Source organism: Pseudopipra pipra, chromosome 7, assembly GCF_036250125.1.
Source record: "Pseudopipra pipra isolate bDixPip1 chromosome 7, bDixPip1.hap1, whole genome shotgun sequence".
NCBI classification, from domain to species: Eukaryota; Metazoa; Chordata; class Aves; order Passeriformes; family Pipridae; genus Pseudopipra; species Pseudopipra pipra.
This window is the reverse complement of record NC_087555.1, coordinates 18,369,101-18,390,072: the sequence shown is the minus strand read 5'-3', so window position 1 is coordinate 18,390,072 and position 20,972 is coordinate 18,369,101. Positions and strand designations below refer to the sequence as shown.

Genomic DNA, 20,972 nt, shown 5'->3' with positions numbered 1-20,972 from the left:
CAAGAACATGATGGGTTTTATTTTCCTTGGTTAAATTACAGTTTTCATGATCAAGATGGAAAAATACTTTAGTGTAAAGATCATAGCTGCTTTAGAGGAGTGGATGAGGACGCAGAAGTACAGCTGCTGCTGTCTCTGTTGGAGCCTATGCTACTTGTTCAGCAAAAGCCACTGTATAATGAGATTTGACTTGTTCTAGGTTATCTTATCCAGATTCCTTACAAATACTGTGCAGATCTCAGAAAAATCACTGCTCTGTCTGGATATGTATGGACATGGCTCGTTGAGAGGGGATTGGTTTTGCCCATCACTGTCGTACCAGAATGTCTTTCTAACACAGTGCTTACAAGATTTACAGTGACTTTGATCTCAGAAATAATTTCCTTGGATATTTTTCCATTTTTGGGGCCTGAAAAGATTCAGATGTTGTATATTAGCCATGATACCTTCCCACCTGTGGAGGGAGCAGGGAGTCAGAAAGTTTTACATCTTGTTATTCCCATGTATTTTAGGGATGTTGTTTTTGCTACCGTTCTCCGTAGTCAAAGCAGGTTTGTGTTCAAAATGATTGCAGGTAACTGGGGAAATTTCCCAGCATTGAGAAGATAAATGATGATTGCTGAAAATAAACTGCTCTATGGGAGCTCAGGTATTTCAGCCCTGCTGTTTAATCTACTCATCTGTTGTTTCTACTCAATTGCTGGTGTTGCTTTGCAGCTGGAGGCAGCTTCATACTCCAAATCTGCCTGAATTAAATATTTATAGTATTGCAGGACATTGATAACTTCTAAACTCTTACACAATTACAAATACGTAGTTTATGCATGTTTTGAAGGGTTGTACTGTATGTGAATAATAGTAGTGAAATCGAAAGTAAACTTGTTCTTGTCAGATTTCCCCTTATTAGGTACCTTAATATTAAATGCTCATACAATCTCAAGTTGTCTGCTGCAAAATGTAACACTTCTGTAGGATATGTTTGGACATTGTGGATTTCTAGTTGAAATCTGTGTGGATTATTTGTCCATAATCTTTATGCTTTTTTGTTGTTGTTAATGGCAGTGTAACTGTAACACAGAATTTTTTCAAGCTTATTAAACCTTCCGTAAGGATTTTCTACAGAAAGTGCCCTTGCTTAGTTTTGTCAGTTTGTTAGCAGCCTCTTCTCTCACTGATACCAAGCTTTTTCCATGGGCTGAGCAAGCCTTTGCAGTGTTTTGACAGGCATTTACTACCTAGTACTTCTAACCCCATAGCCTCCTTCCTTAAAGTGCCAAGTTATATGCAATGGTTGCTATAAAAAGTTTTATACTCTACTATAACTCAGTTTTCTTTTCAAATGGTCAATATCCAATACATTTTACTACTAATATGTCCTTTGGTGCTGCATGATGCAAATTAATTATTTTAAAGAAAATTTCATAAGATGGGGAGAGCCTAAAATACCACATAACAAATTTATGTCCATATTCCTTCTCTCTGGTATATTATGACAACTGAGTTGACTTGGAACTGTGCTTTTTTTTTCTTCAAGATTGCAACCTAAAAGTCAGTACAATGTATTTGAAGTGTGTTTCTACCACAGTATCTGAAAAAATGAGAATTGTTTGGTGATATAAACCAGTGGATTTAAAATGTATGATGATTATGTAGCAATGAGAGTTTATTAGTTTCCTGTATATTTCCACTTTTAGTCTCTGGGACATAATTTTGGATGCAGATCTGATGCTCTGAAACATTTGCTCCATCGAAATGGTTTTAAGTACAAATTTGGTACGTCATTGCAGATGTACTTGTGAGAATTTAATTCTGTTATGTACAGAAATGCTGGTGACATCAATCTGAGAATGTAATTTAACTCTTTTTTATATGGTTTAAAAAACGGGATGCTGTTACTTAATACAGCTCGAATGTAGAGGCTGTCTTCTAAGACAAATGCTGACAGAGTTTTAACATGTAAATAGGCTGTAGAAGATTGCTTTCATTTGGCATAAGTTATCCTCTAAATCAGTACTAAAAAAGAAGCCCAAGCTCACACAGCTTTAAGTGACATGCAACCATAGTTTTAGAACTACAATTTTGAAAAAAGAGTCTATTGAAAATCTATTGAAAAAGTTGGTAACACATTTATTCTGGGAGTGTGTCCATTGGAGCAAGTGATAACTCTACTTATTTGCATATAAAAGATCTCACCAATGATCCTTGGCTTTGCCATGTTCATGTGGTTTTCCTCTTGCATTGTTAATATTAAAGACAGTTTAATAGGTTTAGCAAACATTCCCTGAACTGGACAATCAGAATGCTTTGCTTATTATTTGAGGACCCCAAAGCACAAAATTCTTGTTTGTACTTTTTTCCATGGAAAATTTTATGAGAACAGATAAATCAGTTGGCAAAGTCCTAAGGTTTTATTTTGTATCTGCTTGATTTTCTTTTCAGTGTTCAGAACTGTAATAATTGCATATCAGGACAAGAGGGCATGGTCTTAAGCTGTGCCAGGGGAGGTTTAGGTTGAATATTAGGAAAAAATTTTTTACAGAGAGAGTAGTCAGGCACTGGAGTCAGACACTGGAATGGGCTGCCCAGGGATGTGGTGGATTCACCATCCCTGGAGGTTTTTAAAATGAAACTTAGTGCCATGGTCTAGTAACCATGGCGGTGTTGGATCAAGGGTTGGACTTGATGATCTCGGAGGTCTTTTCCAACCTGGTTGATTCTATGATTCATCTCTGCTATATAATTCTTAGTAATAGTTTTATGTTTCTGAAGTTCTACATCTTGAGAAAATAATTTATTGTCTAGTATTGTGTCTGTAAAATGATGTTTTGGGCTTGTTTACCTAGAGAAACTGGTATATTATAAGAGGCATCATATCTTATTAGACAACAGTGAATTCACAAGAGAGCGTTCATGAGATGCTGGGAATGGAAACAGACTGGATGTATTTTTGAGCAGGAATCTAGAAATAAAGGTGTGGTATTTATTTGTGTTAGCATTTCTTTTTTGTGTGTGATTGCCACTAATGGAATGATTGTAATAAAACATCAGCTGGCCTCTTCCAGCTGCTCTTTTATTAGACTGTAAAACCCCCTGAGAGTAGCTAAGTTGCAACTCTCCCAAGAACATGACAAAACTCAAAGCCTTTAAAATGCTATAAGACTTAGGAAAAAAATGTCTTTCCAAAGCTGCCTTCAGTGTGTCTAAATATCTCCTTAATAAACATGACAAACAGTTCTCTGAAAAAATAAATAACCAAACTTTTGCATGATATAATAGTATTATAAGGCAGTTAAGGAAGTTGTTGTGTTAATCAGATTCTTTGAGTAGCTGACCATGTCTAACTGTAATTTTACACGGAGCGAAGGTGCCTCTTGCTGTGCAGTTTACTGATTTATTAACGGGAGAGTTGATCGGCTGCTGGCTGACATGATGATCTCACAAGGGGCTACAGCTATTTCCTGTGTTAATCCTAAACCAGTGTGCTCAGAGCAGAGTGGAAAGATGGCAGTACGTTGCTTTTTCCAGTCAGGTGCTCCAAAGGCACCTGGAAGAAGTGGTAGTTGAGTTGCTTTGGGCTCAGTTTGTCTGGGCCCAAGCAGAAAAGTCTTTTGATACTGAAAAATCTGTGTGGACAGATGTTCTTTTGCAGTTCCAGCTGTGCTGCTAGCCCAAACCCTTGATCAGTTCTCTTGACTACAAGTGTGACTGTAATAAATTTCTAACATATTTCTGAGGAGAACCAAAGTAACTAAAATATGCTGAGTCGTTTGGTCTTCGCTAACTTTGCCTTAGGATAGGGAGCTCTAACAAGAGCAGCTGCAGCTGCTGTGAGTAGCTGGCAGGCAACAACACAGCTGTATGCAAAGTGCCTCCGTCCACATCCTTACTGTCTCTGTGGCTGCAATTAAAGATCTGCCGATATGGTCTTGTCTGGTTCCCGAGTAACGCCAGCTCAGCATCAGGTTGCCCACATCTGCAATCAGCACCAACCTTTAAGTTGTCGTCAGAGCTGAGCTGCATTTGCTGCTTTTGCTGTGCTGGTACAGGACAGAGCAAAAGCAAGCGAGGGCTTGGGTTATCCCAGTGAGCTGAGGCTTGTGATGCTCATAACAAGACCACACTGTCCAGCCAGCTTGGTTTGTCCCCTCATTTGCTGTTGGCCATGCTTAGAATCTGTGTTTGAGATTTCTGTCCAGTAATTGCTGAACACAGACAAGGCCTAGGGGAGGACCCTGTTTTTACTTGCTGAAACAGCTGAAGATACGGTTATTCATGCATGGGTGTTTGTACTACAAGGTTAAGAGCAGTACTTATGGGTCTAGAGGCAGCTGTAGGGTGATGTCAGTCATAGATGATGTAATTGACATTTTCACATATGTCAGTAAGTAGAGATTAAACAGCCATAAAACTAAATTACCCATTAAACACTGTGATCCATACCATGGTTCACAGGACACAATTACAATGTTTGTACACTTAGGGATTACCTGAATTCCAAACTCTTACACTGTAGCTGTCTTATGAATTGGGTTTGATTTATGGTAAGCCAGTGAGTGAGAATTAAATTAAAATTTTTTCTGTGTAATTTGCTTTGACCTCAGATTTTGTGATAGTGGTTGAAATAGGTAAACAGGGGATTAGGTTTGTTTAGAGTTCTGAATCTCTTTGCTTTCAAGAAATGGCATCTAGTCTGTAATGCAGTTCAGCAGGACTCGAGAGGGCATAATTTCATCCATATCTGTGATGTAAGTGCAGGGTGAATGGTTTTAGTGTAGTTTGATGGTCAGTAACAGGCTGGGACTAAGCTTATCATGGGACTAAGCATAATATTAAGCTCTCTTGCAGTCACCTTGTGTGTCTAACTGTGTCTCTGTATTATATCCAGGGAGTTTGTATTTACATGTTTGAGTGCCTTTCCTTCAGCTGAAGAACCCACTAGTTATGCTTCAATACAACATTAAAAAAAATATCTGTTTTTCACAAAACATTAATTAAATAGCTGAATACTTGTTACTTTTCCTCATCAGTTAGGAAGGAAATTGGTACTCATTTAGCTTGCATAAGATAGAAAGCAGCTTTACTGAGGGAAGAGTGTTGTGCCCAAGCCAGTGAGGGCTGACTTCTTCAATGGCCTTTAGACGCAGATGCATGACAGGATTTTCTTCCAACCTTTTTGGCATTTTAGATTTAAGTATGAGTTTGATGCTTAGAGGTGATTCTGAATATTCTTGTTAGTGCCTAAGAGACCTTTGAAATACCAGTCTTTAACCATCACTTTGTAATTTGCTATCTGAAAGTCATTTTCATTGAAATATGGCACTTGTCAAAAGTAGTACAAAAGCTTCAAAGATGTGGACTGACTTGCATCTGGTTCTCACTGTAAGGAATAAGTGTCTTTAAATTGGCTAATGGAGTTCACAGTTGATGTACAGCAACTGAAAAGAACAAAACATGAAAGGAATCATCTAGAATTGCTAGTGCAAACAACAGCAGAGTGATTAAAAGTGTTTCGAAAAGATTTCTGTCAGATATAATGGTCCTTAAAAAGAGTTGGCAAATTTTTCCCTCCTAGTTTTTCATTCAGGGTATCTGTGGAAAATTAGAAGGTGCATTTCCATATTTCTTAGATGGAATCTTGCTTTGGTGTCTCTTAAATCCCAGATAAGAGTATGAACATCAATGTGAAGATGATGGTATTAGCCATGGTCAACACGGCATTTTTTCATACTTCTGGAATATTATTTTGATGTATAATATCATGTAAATAAGATAATCTTAGAATTTTTTTTTTGCATCTCTAAATAATAAAAGCACTGTGTGTCAGTTTGCCTGTGGCAGTGAAGTACCTGCCTTCTTGGCCCAGTGCTCATATCTTGCTTGCTGTCCCTTTCGTGGTAGCACTGAGGTGATTGGTCAGTCTGGGTTTTGCTGCCGGTCCAGCCCTTCCTCTTGTCCACTGGTTCTGATGCGCTTTCACTGGATCCAGCAGCATCTTCTGTGAGATGGAGGATAGTCACTGAATTCTGCACTTGGTTGTTGTGGAATAGGCAGCTATGGCACTTGAATGTGTTAATCATGGGGCATTTTTAATCATTCTCTGAAAAGATTGATCTAATACTAGTTGTGTAGCCAAGACCTAAATGTATTACACCATGGGAAAATTAAATGTAAGACCCATCAATTTAATTCTAATGACCTTTTGAAGTACTTGTGTTGTAAACACCACAGCAGGTGGTGTGCACAGTGCTTTGAAGACATGGGATTTTAAGTACTTTAGAAGAAGATAGCTTTATTCCATTCCTCTTGACCAAGGTGTTCAAGATAAGGTGTTCTAGATAGTTTGTCTAACTGTTTGTGGTATTCCTGTCTCAAGATTTCATTGAATATGTGTAAATGTCTAGGCATTAGCTAAAGATAAAGGTCTTACTTCGAAACTGTGTTGAAGTTACTCAGAAAAGGCTTTAAGCAACACCAACAGCAAAAAAATGAGTAATGTGGTGCCTTTATCTGTAATCGTGCAGTTAGGCACATGTATCATGGTACCACCAAAAAAAAATACTGCTTTGCTTTAGCTCTACATTTATTACAGTAGCACTAGCTGATGTACCATGGCTTTTTGCAAAACTGCTATAGCCTTCCTGTTTTCAGTGAATCTGCAAAGCTACAAATAATTTAATTGGCATTTATCTAAGAATTTGTATGAAGACTCCTACAGGTAAACAGCCACATTCCCACTAGCAGTCAAGGGATCTGCTAAGGGATCTGTCAGATCAGATACATTTGGTAAGTTCTGAGGAGTTGTGATCTTGTTAGATGCTCTTGCCTGGTGTAGAGTTAACACAATCTCAAACTCTTAAAATAATGCATTATTACTGTGGAGAAAAATATATAATAGTATGTATCTGTGTTTGTATAATATGTATATTTGTGTAAAAACATCTAAAATCTTGAGTATTTATTTTAATAAACTACAAAGGTGAAACTGGTGAGAGATCTTGAAGGAGTTACCTGACCTTTACTCTCAAAAACTACAGGGAGTATATGTCTTAATTTCTGTGGATACAGTCTCATTGTCTTGCAGTCTCTTTCTCAAACCTAGCAGCATTGTTCAAATGGAATTTGAAGGTTTGTGTATGTTTATCCAGAATTGCCAAACATCTGTAGTCTGCTCTGAGGAGCAGTTTCAGCTGCACTGCTGGCTATTTGGCAATCTCAAGCGTGCTTGCTGTGCGTATCCAGTCAGACTCCACAGCGCATGCCTGGAAATTCCGCATTTCCAGTAAATGTTGGATGGAGCCGTGTGTGCATGGTATGCTCTAACAGCCTGAAGTGCTGGACTCGCTGAACCCATAGTACTTTGTGCATAAACACAAATTCTGGATAGGACTGCTGCAGCTCTGCCAAAAATCCCAGATCTTTCTTTGAACAAAGTTTTCCAAGGCCTTCAGTTTTTCCAAAGACTTAACTTCTACATCTGTGCCTTGGCCATGAAAGAATAGTCTGAAATTTATTATTTTCCCCCCAAACATACAAAACATTCATCTGCCAAGCTCTCTCATAAGGTTTTCAAATGCCAAGTGTTTGTGGACAGTCTTTCCTAGATATGTGTGTTTATATATATGTTATATATATGTATACCCACTGGGGTATAAAATAAACTATCGTAGTAAATGTCCCATTTTAATTGTCTAACTTGTTTGTTTGTTTTCAACAGGCAGAAATACTCAGTGTGCTCAGTCACAAAAACATCATTCAGTTCTACGGAGCTGTCATTGAACCTCCAAATTATGGCATAGTTACAGGTAAGGTTTTTTGTCTGACCCTTTTCTTGATTCTGCAAAACTCCAATGTTACAAAGTATTTGCTTTACCCTGTTTCAGTGTTTTGCTCTTTGTTCTGGCCTTGTTTGAATGTTAGAATGCTTGGCACCATCTGCCTCAATGTAAATGGGAGTGCTGGAGGTGGGAACCAGGCTGGAACATGGCTGGAGGCAGTGTGGAGGCAGGTGGAACCTGGGGGATTGCACAAACTCAGCACTCATTTAAACAGTAGCTTTCACTGTGTTCTCTTACCCTTTTCTGAGAATTGCTTTTCCATTTCAACTGGCATATTGCAGAAGTAGAGGTTTTCATGATATGAAGTTCTGGCAGGTTCTGTGAAAAGGGAAGGTTGAGAGTCTGCTCAGAGCAAAGCTACACCATGAATTCTGCCTGTATTGAAAATAGGAGAATTTAGCCCTGGGAAGAGCTTGAAATAAAGTCAAGGGTTTATAAGACATCATAAGACAACTCCCTTTATTCATTGGAAACTAGGTTTTATTCATTCTGACATTCCTAGAATTATGCAGAGATTGGTTTTTATGGTTTTGTTGGGGTTTTTTGGTGGTGTTTTCTTTTTTCTATCACCACTTTAAGCTTCCTGCCCGTACCTGGGAATTGGTCCAGATAGAAAATTTTCTCCCTTTTCTGTGTGGGAAAAACTATGTAAGATAGTTGTAGAAAGTAAACCCAAAGCAAAGCAATCTCCCGTCTGCTGAAATAAATGTTCAGAGAGGTAAAACCCATCAAAGTGTGAATTAAGAGGCATGTTTTGTCACGTCACTTCAAATACTTCAAAGTTTGATGCAAAGAGTAGTCTTTGCGTGTGGTACAGTCTTAATACCAGTTTGAATCACTGCTGTTCAGGTTTTTATTGGTTCTCAGATGGTGGTCAGAACTTGTGAAAATTCAGTTATTTCTACCTGCCTCTTAGACATCTGGTTATCACAGCAGTGATAACTGGTGATAACTGCTCTGGTGGGAGCGCATCAGAGCGGCAGCACTGTTCAGAGCATGGGAGGCTTTGCTCACCAGAGGAGTATAAGCCTAGTAGAGGTCTGGTGTGGCAGCCAGCACTCCAGAGGTGCAGGGGGTGACCACAGTCTACACTGCTCAGAGAATGCACTGGTGATGTCATGTAGACAGGAACTTGAATTCTTTCTGGAAGCAATAAAATTAATACAAAACTAATAAATCAAGTAATGAAATTTTACTGCCCTTCTTAATATAACTGTAATAAGTGTAAACCAGCAAGCAGAGTAAAAAAGCAGAGTTGTAATCAATGACCTGGGATGATGGCTGGATCAGAAGGCCTCAGTCTGATCTTGCAAAAGGTCAGTGTTTGGAGACATTTGACCTGCTTACCAGTCACAGGAGAGACAGACAGACAGCAGCTAAAGTAATTCATAATGTTATTGAGAACAGGGACTCCAACCACCTGTGAGAAAGAGACTATAGTGTATAGTTCAACCACTTTGTTCCTTGGGGAGCTCTGATTACATCCTGGCTAAAGAAAAAAGCTTTTTTTTTTTTTTAGCAAACTGTGCTCCCTGCAACTTCTAATGAGACCAGAGTCCTGTGGGTTGGAAGGGAAGCAAGGCTCCATTTCCCCACACCATTTTCAAATGAGAGAATGGCTGCTGAGAAAAGAAATGTTAATTGTACTTGAAATATATTTTAGAGGGGTTTTTACTTCATGATCTTCCGGATGGCCATCAGTGTTGCAGACTTAATCCTGTGTTTAGTCAGAGATCCATTTCTTGTGAGGGAAAATCCCAAACAAAAAGAAATGCAGAGAAACTAATGTTTCTTCAGTGATGGAGATGAGAGCATTCAGCCAAGCATTGGCATGTACTGAGTATTAGCTGCACATAACATGTGGGATTGCCGAGGAGTTCTCTGAGAAAGGCTACATCTGCAGTTAAAACACGTTTTCCTGCTGGGATGTATGTCAGTGCTACAGCAGATCATCCCGCCTGGTGAGCTGCTAACATGGATCACATCATTCTAGATGTCACTGGCTGTCTGTCAGCAGCAGTCTCAATGTCTAGCTTTCAAGTGTGGCTTTTGACCACAGCTCCCTCCTCCCAAAAGGCTCTCAGAGCTTGTGCCCCCATTGCACAGAACCATATGGTGTATCCCACAGCCCATCACAGAGTGGGTCCAGTCGGGCACTCAGACTGTTTCCTTCTAAAGCAAATATTTCTTTTCCGTTATTGACAGAACATTGTCCTTGCGATATGATATCCAAATCCATAAGCTCCTAGTAAAAACCTGAGGCACAATAAATACACAGAATAAATACCAACAGTGGAGCTTTGTTGATAAAAGCTTGCTTGCCTCTGTTCACACAGAATGGCAAAGGGCCTGGGGAGCTGAGTTGTCCCTGACCCTGGTGGATCAAATTATGCATTGTAAAGGCATGCAGAGCATGCAGCCAACCTATTCCTGAAGAATCCATTTATAAGACGGATGATGACATCGTGGGTAAAAAAAGCTTCTGTTTTAATTGTGGAAATGTGCGGGTCAGCAGCTTACTCTTCTGTCGGTGACATCAGAAGCAACACGTCTGTCCTTTCAGTGGGAGGTTCTGCTTGCCACTTAAGTGTTTACTTTCAAGGGACTTGCTATTTTCTCCCTCTTTCATTTAGCACTGAAATCTTTTCATCTGGCCTACCATGTTCTAGGCTGCAGATTCAGTCTTGTCTCCTTCCTTGTCTTCCTTCCCCATGCAACAATCTCCCAGTGGTTTTAATTTCCTTGATAAGGAACAATATAAATTTTTTTAATGCATTTAGCCTATCATGTTTCAATCATTGATTATTATTATTAACAAAATTCATATGCATTCAGTATCGTCTTAGTGGCAATGATTTTGTGGCTGCTTTGAAATGATGTGAAGATTCCCTGAGTCTTGTGAGTAGGTTCTAAGTTCTGCCTGAGAAGCACACTGAATAGTCTTGAAAGAGGGGGCTAAAAGGCTTAAGTTGCTCCTTGCATCCCACTGATCTCTGTGCTACTTGGGCTACATGTGGTGGCATGTGCCTGCTCTGTCATGGCAAACAGATAAAAGAAAATGTATCAGCTGCTTCATCTCATAAACTTCCTTTTTTGGTGAAACGTGAATGAATTCTAAGTAAGTATAAAACTTATTAAATAAATACTAAGCAGAAGAGCTACAGCCTTTAGACTGCTGTACATGACCTACAGCACAAGGAAATCTGTTCTGCATATCTCAGGGTTAGGCTTCTAGTTTCATCCTTCTGTTTTTCATGAACAAATTATTTGATTTGCTACTCTGTTCCTCCATGGGGAAATAGGAAAAGAAAATTTTAATTTCCCTTTCTACTTGGAGACCCTTCCTTCCTAACAGAATAATATATATTTAACATGTAGGTTTACTTTAAAAAAAAGATGACCTTTGTTATGGGGCATCACTTACACACAGTACTGCTTACCAGTGGGGAGTATCCTTCATTTTGGAAACAGTAAGATGGATCTGATACCACCAACCTCATATGTTAAATGCTCTTCTGATCAAGAGCAGCAAATTCACTCTGTAAAAAAGTAAGAATTTTAGGTTATATAAAAGTGGGCACTGTGCAGGTTTCATTTGTCTCCAGTTTCACACCTAAATGTGTGTAGGTGAAACTAGCATGTTATTCCTGCTTTAAGCCATATAGTTCTGGTAGTCAGACTGGATTCCATCTGCCACACTTGCAAACACCAGTAGACCCCAAAAACCCTTGTTTGTACCCATAGAATCCTGCTGTGGCATTTTGTTGGTGTAGTTAAGAGAAATTAAGAAAAAGATTTGCTTATCCTGAACAAGGAACATCCAGAGCCTTTTACTCTGGAATTTGAACTGCTTTGCCTAATCTTTCTTGATGCCAGACCTTTCTAATGCCTTTTCAATTTAATGTCTGTTGTTATATATGATAACACTTTGTTTGTTGTTAGTTTTTTTTCCTTAGCAGTAGATTATGTCTGTGTTGGGGTAGTCAGAACAAACTACCACTCTTCTACTACACTACTAATACTATTAGCTGCTGAACCCAAATTCTTTGTCATTACGCCAGAGGTTGACTTCTTTCTGGAACTGGCAGAGTTTCTATTACATCTTTCAAGTTAGGTGCTATGTTTTAAAGTGTCTTGTTTGTTGCTGTTTTTTAACAGAGTATGCTTCTGCTGGCTCACTGTTTGACTACATTAATAGTAACAAAAGTGAAGAGATGGATATGGATCATATCATGACCTGGGCAACTGACATAGCTAAAGGTAAGTGAGATGAATGGTATATACTATCCTACACAGCTAGCAAAGTGTACAGCTGGAGATGCTTTCCTTAGGAAGTCAGGAAAGCCTTCGTAGTCTTTCTTATTCAAATTGTAACAAAACCAACCAACCAAACATACATACATAAAAAAAAGCAAAGCCCATTCACTGTGGTTTTTAATATGTTCCTTGTTTATTATGAATCCAAAATACTCTGAAGTGAAAATGGCTTCTATCAGCCAGTTTTACTTCTGGTGTGCCCCTAAGTCCCAAGAGGATAATTTTGCTGATGTAGAGTAATTATGAGGTAAAGTGCATAATTACCCTTACATTTGATTTGAATTGGGGCATTTAAGGAAGCTGAGGGTTTATTCTCACCAACCATACTGAAACTCTTCACATAACAACGTAGAATAAGCTGTTCCATCCTTTGTGTTCTCTATGACCGACCACACAAGAATTAGTGTAAATTAATGAACAAATGCTAAATTCATATCGGGCTTCCTTGTGTAGACACTACCTTAGAGAAAATAACTATATATGACATTAAAACCATTAGCATATCCATATAGATGCTCTGATAGATGTATGAGCTTTGCTTAATGCTTTTTACTCAAAGTAGATTATGGGAAGCTTTACTACTTCTTCAGCATGTCAGTATGGCATACAGGTATGCCAGCTTGTAACAAGTACAATGAGTGGGAACCAGGAAACATGACTGCAGATTCATGATGGCCCTGCTCAGCCTGTCTAACTAGATTGTTCCCTTATTTTTTGTAGGAATGCACTATTTACACATGGAAGCTCCAGTGAAAGTTATCCACAGGGACCTGAAGTCCAGGAATGGTAAAGTAGCATGCTTTTGAGTAATACATATTCAATGTGCAGTCTGTACTTAGCAGTTGATGGCTGTTTATGAAATTTACAGAACATTGACTTTAAAATGAAACTTCCACTACCAGTCGTGGGATAGGAGTGACACAAATTTTCGTAATGCACACAGGGAGATAATAGTCAAGAAAAGTCTAGGTCTCACCTCAGTTTTCTCCTTTTATTAATGAGTCTTCCAGAGAGCTTCTTGTTAAGCCTAACTACATTGGGGAGAGCAAAGATTATCTGTGTTGCTATCTTTGAACTCAGTAAGGCCTGCAAGGTTTTGCATTTGTTCGAAGGCTTGCAGGGGTTCAATAGATGTTCTCTAAAGCTTCTCAAAGAAACTAGGACAGTTGTGCACGTGTGCACATTCAAGTGCTGGCTCACCATAAGATCATTTGTCTTGCTAAAAAACAAAGTATTTTGCTGTGAAAACATATTATGTTTATTTCTAGCATTCTTCTAACCTTTTGTTTTTTCATTTTCAGTTGTTATAGCTGCTGATGGTGTGTTAAAGGTATGAACTCTTTAATTATTTGTAGAGAGATGCTGCTTGAGTCAATGCTTTGATGTCTAATGAATGAGGTTGATACTCTATTACCTGTTTAATTTTTTATTTATTCTTGCCAGATCTGTGATTTTGGTGCTTCAAGGTTCCACTCCCATACGACACACATGTCATTAGTGGGCACTTTTCCATGGATGGCCCCAGAAGTTATTCAGAGTCTTCCAGTGTCTGAAACATGTGACACATATTCATATGGAGTGGTGAGTGCCTCTCATTTTACTATGAGTAGTAGCAGTTGTCCAGCATGACAGAATTCACATGATGCAAGAACAGCAATTCTAAATAAGAACAACAAAAAACCCCAGACTTTCTTTTAAGACTGATCCATAATTTGCAATTACATGCTTGAAAATGATAGGAAGAACAGTGTCTTGCATGTTTAGTAAGATCTGATTAGATTAGCAGCATGCCAGTGTAGGGCAACCACAGTTGTTCAGCGTATGTTCAGAGGCTTTCAGGAGCCACTGAAAAACCTGAGTCATGAATCTCTACTTGTGTTTTTTTGTGGAACTGAAGGTTGTCTTGTAATAGGGGTATAACAGGATGAAATGATTAGCATTCTACTTTCCCTAAAATGGAGTATCACTGATGTATAATAAAAAGTAAGCCACCGCTCTATTCTTAATTGTTTAAAAGACCCTGCTGTCATTACCTGTGAGAATAGAGACTCTACCCATCGGAAAATATAGAAAAGCCCAGCATTACTTTGTGGGTTTTCCGAAGGGTGAGCAATCAGTGGTAGTTCACCACAATGTCAGATTTTCAGATTCAATAATGTGAATTACTTCGCTCTGTCCACAGTTAAGCTCTTAATTTGGTTTTGCTGTGCAATACAAAATAGGCTAGAAATAGCCTTAGTGATCAGATAAATTACGTGGCCATAGCCTTTCTCTGACAGAGGACAGTGAAGAGTACTTCAAGGGGTAAAGGAAAGGAAGTGGGACTGTAGTTTCCATGCATATCTGTGTATTAATCATATTTGTGTTTGGATTCAACAGTGGGTGGCAGAATGGGGAATTCTTCAGTACTCGTCAAGTATTGCCTCTTTTTGAGGGATGGAAGTAGATGGATGTGAGGGAGGCACTGTGTTTTTAGGCTTGCACCTAATGGCTAACGTACCTAAGCTGATGTTCCAATGGAGGATGACTTAAACTTTTTGCCAAACAGTTGTTTATAGTGAGAAAAAAAATATATGAGAGATGATGTGGCATCACTTAACAATTAAAGGTTGAAGTTTTGCAAGGAGGGAGAAAAAGACTGTATTTTCAGATTCAAAATCCTTGCTTGCTTAACTGAACTAGGTCACAAACATAAGTGAGAGAACATAAGCTAACAAATGTAAATGTTAATGTAAACTGTTACTGGAAGCAATCACATATTGTCCACTGAAGGGAAACATTCCAGTTTCAAAACAGAACAAAAACGTTAGAGGAAAAATTCCAAACATAGTCTTATAGCTCAAACTGCTCCTGTAGTTTGAATTGACTATAACTAATGTTCTCTATGTGGGAGAAGGTAAGAAATTATTTAGTATCTTATCATGTGGAGTATTAACAGTGCTTTGGGAACAGTATGTCATGCATAGTTTGTTTTTCCTCATCCAGAAAGTAAGGTTCCTTTGACAGTTCTGTGCTTAGAGGTAAAACTCAACTACCCTCCTTATGAAAACAGTTCAGTGTTACCAGAATATTTTAATGTTGTTATGGATGTGTAGTGCTGCTTTAGAGTGTCTAATAATATTTGACCCACACTTTTTAATATATTTTTTTGAGCTAATGTGTTCTACTGGGAGTAGAAGCTTATGAATTCATAAACACTTAGGAGTCAACCTTTTTGTAAGTCTAGTCTTGGAACATCATAATTTTTGGAGGAGATACAGGGCTAGAAATGAACAACGGCAGTGGCCAGAGTTCTCTGTTGCTGAAATTACTGACCTAGTGGGGTTATACCAGCAAGAGATGGCTTGAATATAACATTGAAGGTTGGAATCTCACTGTAAATGTTACGACTGTCAGAGAATTAGCTAGGGGACTGAAAACAAAAAAAAAATCTGAGAAAGGGTATTTTTGTCTCTTCAAATTCTTATCATCTATAAAAACAAAATTTAAAGAATCCCTTTTCAAAGTGTAACACTTGCCAGCAGCTTTTGTGCTAGAGAGACAAATCTGCTTTTCTTCAGTTAAAGTCCTCTTAACAAAGAACAGAATCCTTTCAAATGTAAACTAGTAAGATGCTAGGAATAGATATTCCACTTGCAATATTTGTCATCTTCCCCATGGTTTTCTTTAATTTTTTTTCTGCTATTTTTCTATCTGACACTCTGTTCTTTCTACAAACCAGTCTGTGATTTTAAATATTCTGCTTAAGGTGTGCGAGAGCTTTTTTCCATGAACTGTCGAAGTCTTTCTGCAACCTTATAGGTCTGAGTTGCTTCTCAACTGAAATGAATTTTCCTCTTTGTGAACAATTGTATACATGTTTGTAGTTAAGGTTCAGATTACCTTGTGCTGCTCTTCATGGATGGTTAAACAGGTCCATGTATTCTCTTTGGGATATATAGTAAATAATTTATAATACTGCCATGAAATGCTGAAACTGAATGTTCCAGGAGATTTATTACAACACAAAGACAGATCTTGCACTTTCCTTCAGCCATGCTGAGATTCTCTTTTCTGATCCATTTCCAAATCTGTACTCTAAACAACAGATACCAAGTGTTAAAAATGATCAACCCTGAAATTGACTCATGCCATTGTGTGTTGCTCAAAAATGATTCCTTGCGTCTCTGCCAGATAGGAAAGTGTCTGTGGAATGACAGTGTCACTCAAAAAGCTGTTTTGAAATCATGAAGACATATGCTCAGAATATGTTATTCTGGCAGAACTGTTTGTAGTGCACCACAGCGTGTGTTTGTGTATCAGTGTAAATGTGTTTAATCATAGAAAGCTTATACGATGTAGCTGAATTATTTTATCACTTACAAGAACAAATAAGTAAAACCATTAATTGGCTATTGGTGGCATAGAGACTGCCATTAAATGTAGCAGCTGTTCAAACATTGCTGTAGCTATGAGAACATACGTTATTTATAGAGGGAATGTTGGCCAGCTCCAGGGGTTATCCCTTACTCTCTTTGAAAAGAATTATGTGATCTTTAACTGCAGTTGGATCAATGCAGAGAAGAGTGACCTAATTTTCATGCCTAAGGGCAGCACCTCTATGAGTGCAATGCTAATGCTCATGCTGTACTTCCGCTCACTGTGGCTCTTGACCATCGTCTGTGGACAGTTTCCTAACAGGAGAAAACACTTATTTTTTTCGGTAAAGATGTTCAGAGTGTTTCCTTTTCCTCAGATTACTCATTTGAATGTTCCCCTACCCAAATGGCACTTTGAATCTTTGTTGGCTTTGCACTGGCGTGGGGATGGGGTGGCGGTATTGTGGGGTTGTTTTTTTTCCTTTGGGTTGTTGTCACATAGTTGAGAGGATAAGAACTGAGATGCACAGCTGAGCTGACAGAAGTAAGTATATGAGCTTTTCCTGAAGACCACGTAATTCTTATTCTCAGCTTCATGTATAGAATGACCACACATGCATTTATCTCTCCATTCTGTTCCTCTATGCAAAGATGAGCCCAACGTCTTCAGAGGCCACAAGTTACAAACCCCTACATTAAATGACCTTCCTTTGTTTTTCATCATTGTTTCTAGCTTGGCTGTTTTTTTCTGTGAGCACCTGCTGTCCATCATCACAGAGAGGTGATGTGATTGGGAAAGCAGGTGATCCTCACCATCAGGGGTGGGAGGGGACGTGAACCATGTCAGTCTCAGATTTTACACCAGAAATGGAAGATAAATTGATTTCCATGTGAAGTGAGCTGGGGAGCCAGTTCTGAAAATGAACAGAGCATACCTCGCAATAAAGAGGCTGGGGTAAGTCAGAGTAAGGTCCTTGTCTGCAGCTCAGTGACACTGGGGAGAGGAAGAGGCAAATGGGAATGCAGAAGGTACCCATTTACTGCTTTTTAAAAGACTGGTGATGCAATCATTCACATTAGCTGATGATTCAGGGTAGCTAGTCCAAGAGATGGGATTGAAGCTCCTATAAAACTGAAAATAGAGATATGTCACTGATGGAAGGAAATGCTTTATCTATACCATGGGCCTGAATATTAAAATTGCATCGTTGTTAGAATGTTTTCTAAATCTGTATAAGTAAATACAAGGATTTCTAGCATCCCACTTTTGGATCTTTTATTTTAATTTATTAGTAAAATGAAAGCATTAAGAAAACTTCATATTGTGTCAGATCACTGTTTTTCTCTTCATCTGTGTGCAGTCTTGAAGTGTTTTTAGCTAACACTTGGTTTAGGGAGGCAGTGACCTGTACAGGCAGTGGAAATAAACACTAAAGGTGTCACGATAAAGGAATTCGGTGCAAAATGTTCTGCACAAATGTACATGCATGAATGAGATGAGACAGCTCTTACAATTTAGTCTTCTGAAAGAAAGGTAGCACAGCAGTAGTTTTCCAGCTCAAGGCTCTTGAAGACATTTAACGTGTATTTCATTATGTTCTTTACTTGGAAGATATATTTAGATACTGCTCTATCTTGTGCAAACTTGAGTTTTTCCTCTGTGATTTCATGGTACAGTCATACAGATGAGGTGGTTCTACAAGGTTGCTCAACTACATGTTTGATTTGATCCAGGGGCTTTTGTTTTAAACTGACTGCTTTGTACACTGCTTTTTTATCTGAAGTACATGGGGCTGCTAAATTTTTTCCTCCTCTCAGAGTTAAATTTCCTTCTCTACCAGCAGAGGTGATCATTGGAGTTACTAATTGAGGTGCCTTATTTTTCTTCGAAAAGGAGTGAAGTGAGGCAAACAGGATAGTTGAATACATCTATGATAACTTCCCCCATATATTTCTTATTCTCAGGAAAACTGTCCTTATTTTTCCAAGATACTCTTACCTTTACCAGTCAGTCTTCTGACTCAAGCAGAATTATTCGAATAGGTCTATTGTTGGAGTGTACCTTGTTCATTTGATTAAAGGCCCAACTCTGCTTCAATGCTTTTTTTTTTGCTTGACCTCTGTCTGCCAATATTGTTGCTTTTTTTTTTCTGATTATCTTCATGACTGTCTACAATCCATTTGAAATGATGTAGCTGGAATAAACCTGGGTACTAACCTAAACAGGGAGGATATAGAGAGTTGCATAAGGATCTTAATGCATTTAGGCAAATCCTGCATAAAATATTTTGTTGTTGTTGTTCTGCTTGGTATATGAGCAGAAGAAAAAATTTGTAGATGTTTGTAACAAGATACATATACGAAGGTTCAGCTTTAAGAAAAAAAAGGGACATATACAAGTGGAGGTAGAAAGTGCTATTAATTTGGTTGAATTCCAATATGTTTTCCCAATGGCAGAAAACCAAGTTGGATTCATTGACTTGAAGCCTTCTTGGTGATGCCAGGCTCTTTTCTACAGAGTAGCTTAGATTCTCAGGTACTGTTACCAAAGCACTAAGAGCATGTAAAATTAGGAGATCTTTCTATATCTAAGTACAATACGTATATAAAATCTTGAGGAGAACAGAGTAATTTTATATATGCTATATATTGCTTAGTTTAACGTGATCCCATACTTGGAGATAAACAATTACAGTTTTGATTGCAAAATTATATTTAATATTTTCATAGGCACATCATAGGAGCAAAATACATTTTGGATAATATTCACTGGTGGCAATCATATAGAAATATTTTTAAATGAAAAATTACTACAAAGCAAAGATATGTCTAGTTGGGGCTGAGAAGGAGAGGAAGAGTTCGTTGTCTTCCCAAGTCTCAACTGCCAAATGTGAACTTTGTAGTGTACAAAGAAAGTAAAAAAGCAACCCAGTTTTTCATCTTGGCTTTTCTGTAGAGGAAAAAAGCAGAAACATTCAATTTAATTTAGTGAGAAGATCTTGCACACAAACACTGGTCCAAGTTCCTGCAAATGGAAACTGGTTGCCTGGTAATTGGATACAGAATAGTGCTGTATCAAGGTTTAATAATGTATTTAAAATACAAAGTACAGAAATAAAAATTCTTTTCTTTTTTTCCCTTCCAGGTTCTCTGGGAGATGCTAACAAGGGAGGTCCCCTTTAAAGGCTTGGAAGGATTACAAGTAGCTTGGCTTGTAGTGGAAAAAAACGAGGTAAGACTACGTTTCTACATTCAGGTACATAGATCAGAAAACAGTATTGGGGTTTTGCAAAAGACTTTTTCATCTTCTTCAAATTGAAAGTAAGTTCACGCGTATGGAAAGATTAGCAGTAGGAGCTAACACAAAGGGTCAAAGTGATGTTATTCCTCATGAATGGACCCTTTACATCTAATTGTTGCAGCTTCACGTCGTGATGCTGTAGATCAAAAATTGTACAAGTACTGTACTAGTTTCTCAGTCTCAATTGTAAAACCTAGGGGTTTGTTCTTAGTGATGAAAGAAGCCATTGCGTCCAAGGTAGGGGAACAGTTTAACTCCATCTCCTGCGTTTAGGACATCTTTTTACTGGCCGGGAGTTGATATATCTGTAAGAGACCTTCAGCTACTTCAACTTAACTCTCCCAGCAGGAGTCACTATAGTACAAGAAACTGCCGCTTAGATGAAAATTTCAAAAATAAAAGAAGAAAAAATAGTTTAAAAAAAAGAGAGAAATTACAGTTTTGCCACCTACGTTCAACACTACATTGAAGATGAGCTCCTCACTGGTATCGGCAAGGCTGTGGCATAGCTGCAAGCCTCCTCATGCAGAGTCTTTCCATTTCAAAAGCACTTCAGTGGTGTAAACACCGTTTGTACAGTGTCCCCAGCCTCGCTTTTCTTCTTCTCACAAATTGAGGCTTTCAGTTAGTTGGACATGTGAGCGTATATCTGAACACATAGTCCCTTGATATCAAAGACAGTAACTACATTTAAAAAACATTTAAAGTTGTGACTGTACCACACACAGACAAGCATGGAAATCCTCCACAAAGATGAAACCTCCTCTATCTAGACACAGCGGAAGCTTGGGAAACATTACAATGGCAAGGCAGTGGCTGTACAATACAGGTTTCTATTATTCTACATAAACTGTTTCTCAAAATGCTTCAGAGTTTAACAGAGGAGTTAGGTTTCCTCCTCTTAGTTTAATATTTTTTATTGGTGTTTTTTTCCTCCTTTATTTTTATTTCTCTTTGAGGACTGGATTAATTCCAGTGAGTGACACTGTGATATACCAATTAGTTGGAAATGCTACACTAACAGTGTGAAGATTATGAATGTGGTCTTCTACTGCATTTATCAGAGCAGGGGGCACAAAGACACTCTTGTAGTTTAGGAAAAGCCTCATACATCATTTTGAAGGGGTAACCATAAAGCCTTCCATCAACAGTATTTGTTTC

At 38.3% G+C, this 20,972-nt stretch overlaps 1 protein-coding gene across 6 annotated transcripts in view; it reads left to right on the top strand.

The window, feature by feature from the left end:
- Positions 1-20,972, top strand: part of MAP3K20 (mitogen-activated protein kinase kinase kinase 20) — a 97,956-nt gene that overhangs the window by 22,233 nt on the left and 54,751 nt on the right. For all 6 annotated transcript variants that reach the window (XR_010431936.1, XR_010431935.1, XM_064660816.1 and 3 more), the window contains exons 3-8: positions 7,715-7,802; positions 11,994-12,095; positions 12,873-12,938; positions 13,454-13,482; positions 13,596-13,733; positions 19,656-19,742. Coding sequence is in view for 4 of the 6 variants with exons in the window: in XM_064660816.1 (XP_064516886.1) it covers positions 7,715-7,802; positions 11,994-12,095; positions 12,873-12,938; positions 13,454-13,482; positions 13,596-13,733; positions 19,656-19,742 (510 nt within the window). In the remaining 2 variants the exon portion in view is untranslated. The remainder of the gene's footprint in view (positions 1-7,714; positions 7,803-11,993; positions 12,096-12,872; positions 12,939-13,453; positions 13,483-13,595; positions 13,734-19,655; positions 19,743-20,972) is intronic.